The 9,528-nt window shown below is 40.0% G+C and overlaps 1 protein-coding gene across 6 annotated transcripts; it reads right to left on the minus strand.

The window, feature by feature from the left end:
* Nucleotides 1–781: 781 nt before the first annotated feature.
* LOC103702175 (COP1-interacting protein 7-like) lies at nucleotides 782–9,151 on the minus strand. Of its 6 annotated transcripts, none has more exons than XM_008784501.4 (11): nucleotides 9,053–9,151; nucleotides 7,301–7,540; nucleotides 6,818–7,003; nucleotides 6,636–6,747; nucleotides 6,512–6,545; nucleotides 5,414–5,448; nucleotides 5,271–5,305; nucleotides 5,035–5,187; nucleotides 2,242–4,721; nucleotides 1,290–1,376; nucleotides 782–1,176 (listed from the first exon to the last, which is right to left on the minus strand). In XM_008784501.4, exons 2-11 carry the CDS (start codon nucleotides 7,369–7,371, stop codon nucleotides 1,109–1,111), a joined length of 3,261 nt encoding a protein of 1,086 aa, XP_008782723.2. In that variant the 5' UTR covers nucleotides 7,372–7,540; nucleotides 9,053–9,151; the 3' UTR covers nucleotides 782–1,108. The 6 variants fall into 6 exon arrangements, with proteins under 6 accessions (XP_008782723.2, XP_008782724.2, XP_017697077.2 ...); XM_008784502.4 differs by having other exon boundaries at nucleotides 7,301–7,497; nucleotides 8,898–9,151; XM_017841588.3 differs by having other exon boundaries at nucleotides 782–1,142; nucleotides 8,898–9,151.
* Nucleotides 9,152–9,528: the final 377 nt, after the last annotated feature.

Consider the following 9,528-nt stretch of genomic DNA (forward strand, 5'->3'; position numbering starts at 1 on the left):
ACTCCAGAATAATGATACTTTTCATCTTCCGTTCTTTTATAACCTTACCAAAGGAACACCTCGCCTAAAATTCTACAATTTTATAAACTAAAGAAAATCCTTCCCTCGCAATTCTAATTTTTTTTTTTTTTCCAAAGAAACTTAGAGGGGGCAAAAGAATGGTAATTACGAAACCGGCGTTTAAATGCCCAGCAATTAAAAATCAGTGTATTGCTCCAGAATTTAACTTAATAGAACAACTATAAGCTTGCATGCTCATGTTCAAGCTATGGTTCGTGGTCAGCTATGGAGGGTGCAAAACTATCAGCCGTAGAGGGTGTTAAAATATGGTAGCAGCCATTAGGAGCCTTGTAGCTTCTTAATTTATATTCATCTTATAAGCATGAGCATCATGTCTAAACTAAGTATGTAGAATCAAATTTGTGAATCCTCATTTGCTAAACATTTCCATCAATAGCAACGCATGACAAAAGCATCATGTCTTACCTCACATATGTAGAATCAAATTTGTGAACCCTCATTTGTTAAACATGTCCGTCAATAGCAACGCGTGACAGAGTAATGCCTCCTTATGAACAACAAAGTAAAATACATGACAGGGCAGTGCAAGGCTAACTTGCATTTGATAGGCCCATTTATAAAGCCATAATAGTAAGCAGGAGATCGCCTAAAACCGGTGCAAATGCCCCTGCTTGTTTAATTTCTTATGTCCATGTTTAGCTGAAGGTTAACCAGCATATTTAGGATGGTATCCAGTGAAATCAGACAAATATCGCAAATGTGAAATACAAATTTGAATAAAATAACTAACAGCTATTCATTTATAGTGTGTGAATACACTCTGAACACGCACTCTCTCTTAGACATGAACTAACCTTATACGAAACCATGTTAATGTTCTGAAGGAAATCATTGAGATAGTTAAGATATTGCATTTACAGAAGAAAGCATAACAAAATAAGCGGGGACTATAGAAAAATAATAAAAACAGAGAAAAAGTGGATGCAGAAAAACAATTTCCTCAAACCAGACCTGGCCTCTACACCTGGCTGAGGGGAATTGTTTGATGGCAACCTATCTCCGCCATGACTTGGAGCAATGCTGGGCATTATCGAGGCTTTGTCTCACTTGATTTGCTGCTCCTAAACGTTGAGAGAGAGAAGAATGACCTCGAAGCTGGAAGTAAAGATAAAGGGGGATAGTGGTTGCGATTACATTAAGGAATGAAGCTGCAGCCAATATTAATGCAATCAAGAACAATTATACAGGCCCAAGGCAACATAACTTACCCTTGGTTGACGTGGCTGTCACTGGAACATGCCCTTCCCGCAACTTGTCAGAACTGAGAGATATGAGACTGCTTGTACTTGATTGAGCTGACAGAACATTATCCACGTATTAAAAAGCAATAAATGCAATAAACTAGCAAATGGTTAGTATAGCACTAGTTCAACATGTTTCTTGGTTTATGGTTTGCATGAGTGAAAGTATCCACTTAACTATTGCTTTTAATCAAAGGCACCACTTAAAGTTGGATGGACATCATTAGTTCGCAACAAATTGCTCTCTTGCAAGTTGAGTTAACCAGCTGACTTCAACAGATTAGGGTTATGAATTCATAATACCAAAAACTTGTATATGTTCATAATTATTCAATTATTTTCTTCCATAATAATAGGAAACATAGAGAATGCAGCTAATAATTTCTGGGATATCTCTTCCATTATAACACAAATAACTTGAGCTGCCTGTCCATGAGCCACTGAGCCACCCTTCCAATGAGGTTTATGGTTCACATATCCTTTACAAAATAAAGCCCACTTGCTTCAGTTCTCTATCTTCAAGAGAAAATGGGATTGTAAGCAAAGAAAAGGGTAACTTAAGGGAAAGAGGAAAGGGAGAGAAAAATAGGAGTGCACTTTCAATTAAAGGAAAAAAATCGCAAATTAGATGTTAAAACGGCCACTAGTTTTATTGTCAGGTGGATCACAAGTTCTCCTCGCTAGTTTTAGGAAAGGAAAATACGATCTCAGTGCATTCTGACAAGTAGTTTTTCGTCTCAAGGAAAAGAACGCACCATCTGGTCTTTATAGGAGCACGTATTTCAAGTTAAATATTTTAAAATGCCTAACAGCAAGAGAATAAGACAACATTCTTGCAGTCTCAGCCTCTATGTTTTGAGGCAAGTCTATTTGCCGATTGAAATAAAATAGAGATGTGTCCTATGGAAATCAAGTATACCTGATAAGATATCATGCATCCCACGGAAATCTGCAGCTCTTTTGCTAGAATTTGCACCAGCTTTCCTCGATAGGGAATCCAAGTTCCTCTTATTTGCAGCTTTAGATTCTTCTGAATCATCCTCTCCTTCAGAGAAGACCGATGGGCTTCCCCAACCAGTCACATTTGCTTCCCCTTTACTCTTTCGAGCAAATTTTAGGAGCCGCTTCAACCCCTTGGGAGCATCTTTTTGATAGACAAGGGCAGGAGGGTTTTCAGCATTTCCCCATTCAATGATCTCAGGTTCACTACTGTCAGCTTGCAGCATTTGTGATAGTGAATGACGGACCCGGGGGCTTGATGATGTTGCTGGTGCAAGCCCAGGTGAGACACTGATTTCTGACGTGTCATTGTCACATGAAGCCGAAATTTTCTGATGCTCTACTTCCACCCACGCAGTTGATGAGATGCCCATATCCTCATCTTGTTGAATCTCAGGAACAGGAGGTTCTACTGGGTTCTGGAAGCCATTGTCCACCACAGCTAATATCTGGTCTGAGTTTTCTGTTTTTTCAAGATTCAAATCATTATCAAGTGAATTTTCTAAATTTGCATCAACATCATTTGCTGGTTGGGCAAGATCAAGATCAACCTCTAGTACCTTAGTGGTTGATTCATCTGTCACAGGAGCAGACTCCTTTTCTTCAATTTGAGTAAGATTTCCACTGTTTTTGGCAGAATCATCTGATTGAGAAACTCTAGTCTTGGCTATTGCAGAGCCAGTACCAGGGCCAATTCCAGTTCCTTTTCTCAAGAAGGGTTTTGACTCTAGAGGTACCACGCTACTTTTCTTTGTAACCTTGTTGTAGAAACTCGGTTTGGCTGATACAGCACCAGAGTCATCTCCAGTAGCTGCTAGGCTTTTGGTTGTTGTGACTTTGCTAGCTTTTGTCATTGCTTTCTTCTTCTCTTGTTGACTTTTCATAATTGGTTTGGCCTCAGTTGGGGATCCCTTCCTGCCTTTCTGTACAGGTCTTTCCATCCTGGAGCTTGGTTGAGTCTGCAGAGGTGTTGACTGGGGCTTTCTGCGGTTTGGCGTGGCAGTACTGGAAGTCATCCCAGGGGAGGTTTTAGTAGGTTGTGCTCCATTAGCTTTCAGTGAAGGTCCAGATGACGATGAGCTACGTGAAGCCAGCAAGGGTGATGATTTTGGTGAAGCTTTTCTTGGACCTGCTGATTTTGAAACTTCTTTCTTGCCTAACACAGGTGGAGACGAATTTCTTCGTAGCCTCTGCGAATAACTTGGTGAATCATGTTTCCCTGTGATGCCACCAGCTTTCGAGGCCATTACTGCTTTGCTCTGTTCTAGGGTTTCCTGCATCACTTTAAATTGAGCTTCCTTTGCTGCACGCTTTCCAGCATTTTCAGCTCGAAGTTTTTCATCTCTTTTCTCCTTGTACTGACTATAGAAGCCCCCTCTCTGCTCACAGGCAGCATCTTGGTATCCACCAGAACTAGTAGTATCATCCTGGTATTTTCCAGGCTTGCTCTCCATCATTTTCTTCAACAACTGATTAAGCTCCGCTTCTTTCCGTCGATTCCATTCAGCAGAGGCCACTGCTCGGTCACAAATTTCCTCATCTTGGGATTTTACTAGCTCAGCAGAATCATTCATTGGAGGGGATGCCATCTTCACCACTTCTAATGATTCACCATCCTGAGTGTTTTCATCTGGACCCAACCTTGCTGGAGAATTTATGTCAGCTTTCACTTCAGTCAATTTCTTTTCCTCTGTCTCAGGAGCTACATCAGTGGAAGTGTCTTGAGATCCAGCATCTGTGGCACTTTGCTGCGAGCTATGGTTGAAGGAATCACCCGCACCTGCACTCCACCTTCTTAACACAGACTTATTAGTACTAATAGATATTTCAGAAGCTCTCCTTCTCTGGATATCCGAATTATGATCTTTCTGTTTGCTCTCAAAGAGATTGATAGCATCTTGAACACTCATGCTTCTTACTGTGTTGTCGGCTTTCTTCTGTGTCTGGTCAGATTCATCTCCGCTGGTGTTCCCATCAGCAGCCCTGTTGAATGGAATTCTTTCCCTGGCAGGAAAATAACTAAGGCTCTTAATGGTAAGTGCAGAAGATCTCCGAGATCCAGATCTTCCTATTTGGATTCGTCGCATTGGGGAGGCAGACCTCCTAGGTGATGCAGATCTTATAAGAGGCCTGCTTCTTTCAGCACAAGTCTGGTCTTTATCACTTGAGTCAGAGGACTCCTCACTTTCTGTTGAGCTTTGACGCTCAGCTTGTGCAATTTTTGCTGGGAAGGCAGCATCATTGAAAGGTTTTGTTATATTGATTTGTTGGCCTGGCTGACAAATCGCTTCAGTAGTATCTTCAGAGTTGTTCTTTGTGTCTTCTGAACATGCCTGTTCAACTGCAGGTTCTGCCAGTTCGTCCTTTGGAATCAGAGCCAAAAACTTCAACAAGGAATTCCTGATTACCACAGAAAATAGAGGATCAACTTGGTTGACCCAGGAAAATAAATTCAAGAACAGTAAGAAAAGTTGCCAGCAATAAAAAAAGATGTTAGGCACCCAAAACTGAAGAACCAACATAAACAGCAGTGCAATGTTTTAAGTGACCATTAAATTAGTGGAAAGGTCAAAATATCAAATTAATTTAGTCAAACCTTGAAACCGTGATGAGAATTAAGAGGAAAACTCAACTTGGTCATCAGGCCAAATCAGTTAAACCTAGATCCAGATGGACTGTAGGTAAAATATGCAACAAACTTTTGACAGCATACCTCAAATCAACTGCTCCAAAATGGTGAGCAAACGCCTCTATATCAGATATCTGTTTAGTGGACAAGGTGGTTCCTGCAGCTCGGTTCAAAGAAGCTGCCAGCTCTTCTTTTAGTACTGTGAGCCTTAAGTTGATTGCCCGCAACAATTCGTTCCTGAAAGTGTCCATTTTAGTAGCTAAGTTAAGATTACGCCCAGAACAGCATCCAATAAAAGTAGGAAAAACTAGAGAACTTACTTTGTGGCATCTGATGACACTGTTTCAACATTTATCTGTGGATGGATTCAAAAACAAGCTTTTAGTAACCAGATACTAATTTTCTGTGACATAGAAGTAACAGTAACTAAACCAAATATAGCAGTATGGAGAAAGGGAATTACTTTGTGGGTTAATCCCCCATCATTCAAGCAGCCACCTGCCAGGATAAAAGAAAATGACATTTTGAGAAGCTAAATGAAAAACTAGCAAACATGACCTAAAGCACTAGAAAATGAGAATGCAAAGCATGACAAAACAAGGTATCTCACAATGCTAAACCTATGTGGCAGTATACAGATAGTTATTATGTAGGCTATATCATGCATAACGTTTTGCAGTTCAACCATTAACCAAAGTCAGATCACGAACATAAAATAAAGAAGGGGAAGGCAAATGTCAAAAATTTTGTCTAATTGTTAGAAAAACAAAAGCATGAATTTACCCAATCAATCTTGACAACAATTTTAGGAATATTTTCTGCTTTTTAAAACAGAAAAAATGGCAGTTCAAAATGTACTAAATGTTCTAAGAAAAGGTGAAAACAAGGAACTTGGATTAAATTTTATAAACAATTCCGATAAAGTTTTCTGTGGCAATGAGAATGAAGATTAAATGTGATCAAAATTAAATGAGCTGGCTCGAGCTTAACTGAGCTGGAAAGTAAGCCGAGATCTAGTGCAGCTCATCTGAGCCAAGCTCAAGCTGGCTCATGAACAGCTCACTCTGTTTGACAGCCCTACATGGCAAATTTTTCAGAATCCAGTAAGACACATTGTTGTGCATCTTTTTTTAATTCTCAATCAAATATATTCTGCTGGTTGCCTCAGCAATGGTCATCCTTTTATGTACTCGCAGTCTTGCACTAATGAGGTACTTGGAACTACCCAAGAACTTGTATCTAAATATTTCTTGGATGTAAACCTTATGCAGCTTTTGTTTTCTCAAAGCACTCTCTCTCTCTCTCTCTTGACCCTGAAACAACAAAGACATGCAAAAGAAAACCAGAAAAAGAAAATTTATGCATGTTTACTAATAACAACCAAGCTTTCCAATGATACAGGTGAAAGAAAATTGCAGAGTTCCAATATAAATAGCTTTTGGAAACCAGTTGCTATGGTTGGCAAATTTGCTAGCCATGCACCTCAGTCAAACAGTATCATGATTATATATATGCCAATGGTGTAACCAAAATTAGTTCAAAGAGTCCCCTCAGAAGATACCTGCTGTTCTACTTCCAGAATGATCCGGATGATCCTGATAAAGGGACATATGTTGAGCTTCACCAATTGATATTTGATAAAAGGGGGAAAAAAAGAAAGGTCCAAAACAGAAAAACATCATTACCTGGATATAAAGAGAGAGATGAAACCTTTTAGTATCCTCCAATTGGGACATCTCATTTTCAATTTCCTTGACAGATTTTAACACCTCAGGCGACTTGACAATATGCAAGAATCTGAAAAACAAAAGTGCCTACAATCAACGTGACTACAAATGGGTGTCTTACTCCATATCAACATAAATACCTTGCTATAGTAGACTTGGTGAACCAAGATGAGCTTTTAAGGCTTTCGACCAGTTGTAATTGGAAGCTCTGACTGGAAGACTTAAATTGACATCGTTTTGCTTCTGGTAAATGCAATGCTAGCTGATCCAGAGGACCAGAAGCTAGTTTTTCTGTTTTGCCCTTGCTGCAAACAAGTGCCCCATATCTGCAGCATGGAATAAAAAGAATTTAAAAAATATAAGCAAACTCATAATCCAGGTAAATATAAGGTGGTAGTGAAATCTAAAGTAAATCATAAAAATGACAAGTCTTGTTAATATAATCTTGGGTTTAGCCACAGTTTTCTTGATGATGATCATCAAAAAGTTGCTTACTACAAAATCAAACTCTTTTTCTTGTGATGTATGCATATGCTTTTTCAAGTAATTGGCTAAATTCAATTAAGAAATGGGAAAGGGGTAACCAGGAAATATATGGGGTAATATAGTTAGCCATGTATCACCTCTTTTTGTCTGATGATATCTGGAAGGCAGCATAATCCAGCACTGTATTTGCACGTATCTCTCCCTCCATCTTGTTATGTTGTTATTTGCACTTTCCTCTTGGTGTTCTAAAGGAGTTTCGCCTCAGAGAATGACTTTACAGACATCAGAAATGTGCCTATCTCCAGCAGTTTCCATGAAGGCAGCCCCAGTAAAACTGTGAGCATCAACAGCATAAGCTGCAATAAATCTGCAGTGACCTACCAGTAGTAATAACCATTTGCCAGATGTCAAATATAGAAAGAAAACTTCAAATAGATACAAGCAGGTTAAAGATAAAAATGCTGCTAGAAAAAACAAGTAATTATCTCCTGATATATCTAAACTATACTAAAACCCAATACACTATCCCCAATTTATTCAATGCCTCACAGAACTAGCGCAGCCAAATAAAACATGAATCCCTCCTATCCCTCCTACACATAGCATCCATGTTACACCATCCAAGCGAACACTTTCAAAAACTGCATTTGCATCAAAATAGTCTTTCACCATACACTGTCAATTAATAGTAAAATCCATTATGAGAGAGAGTGTGTGTGAGAGACAGAGAGAGTAAAACATATGGCCTTAAATGCTCTAATGTAAAATAAGCATTAATGCCCTCAACTATGTTTTAAGTTAGAACAAAGTTGTTAGGACTAGTGCAATTTGAAAGGAAAAAAGAAACCAAAAAATGTACTTCAATTCCACCTTAAAAATCAAGCGCGCAACACATTGAACTAACCACCTCATTCAAAATTATGATTTTAAAATGAAGCTTGGTACCATCGATTCTAGCTCAAGTTTATCATCTAAGAAAAAAAGCAGAGAAATAAAGAAAAATTCAGTTCACAAAAACCACATATCAGGCTAATTTGAAAAAAGAAAGAAGAATCTTCATTAGCACCGCAAGCGAAACCCCTCCTATGCAGTTCAAACCATCATACCCAAGAAAAGTGCTCTAAAACACTCTCGAATAAAGCAAGAATCCCAGATCAACCTATTTAACTAAGATTTCTTTAAGCTATGAAGGAAAGCCCCATCGAATCTTAAATTGTCGCAAATGAAACATCATTTCGGAACAATACAGTTAAAGAAAAAGAATTGGTTCCTCACAGGCAAGACAGACAATCAGACCTTCAAATTCTAAGCCAAGCGCGAAGCTTCAGATCTCCCACATCTCAGGCCATATTAACTCTCAACTACGGCACACAATTTGAAAAGCAAATATCTAATTTCATCCAACCACACATTTCAAACTCTCGCAACACAAGAAACCTTCAAAGCAGCATTATTCAAACCCAAATCAACCACCAAAACCCACCATAAAATAGGTGAAAACTTCAAACTTTTATCCCAAAAACGACGTGTCAATCTTACAAGAAGCTCCGAAGGGACCTACCCTTCCCAAATCCCCAGACATCAAGCTAAAAGCTCCTACCCACACCAAAGAACTCATACATCTCCAACTTCCTGAACCCTCTACACTCGAATCCCCACCAGGATCGCCCTCAAAACAAGCACATAACAACAAAAAACCAGCAAAAGCACAGAAAATCCGCAGATCCGACATACATTGCCCGATTAGCACATGCACTCAGAACCACGATCAGATCTTCACTCCGAGAGAGAGCCCCTTTGCTCTACTCCATTCAAATTCCCGCGATCTCGAAGAAAAGAATCAAGCAAAAGAGATCACAAAACCCTGGAAGGAGAAACGCGAGGATTACCAGATCCAAATCCAAGAAGAAACCCTAGCAACGGAATAAAATAAGCCGCTGGCAGGCGAAAAAGCAAGCGAGGGAATGAGGGAGGGAGGAGGAAAGCGAGGAGAGTACGAGCGAGAGTATATAGGGAGCGCGAGCCGGATGACGCGTTTGCCACTACATCTTAAAAAATTAACGATTATACCACTGAGGGACGTTGTTAAACGCCTAGGGGTAGTTCTAAATACACCCCCCCTATTGCTCAGGACACCCCCCAAAAATTAAAAAAAAATTAAATACTCTCTACACCCCCCCATTTGCTAAGGACACCCCTAAAAAATTAAAAATTCCTAAATTACCCCCACCCTCCCCACCCCCCACCTCCCCACCCCCGCCTCTGCCTCCTCCTCCTCCCCCCTCCTCATCCTCCTCCTCCCCCTCCCCCTCTTCCCGCCCACCTCTGCCTCCCCCTCATCCCTCTCCCCTCCTCCTCCGCCCCG

The sequence above is a fragment of the Phoenix dactylifera genome, chromosome 3 (genome assembly GCF_009389715.1).
Source record: "Phoenix dactylifera cultivar Barhee BC4 chromosome 3, palm_55x_up_171113_PBpolish2nd_filt_p, whole genome shotgun sequence".
NCBI classification, from domain to species: domain Eukaryota; kingdom Viridiplantae; phylum Streptophyta; class Magnoliopsida; order Arecales; family Arecaceae; genus Phoenix; species Phoenix dactylifera.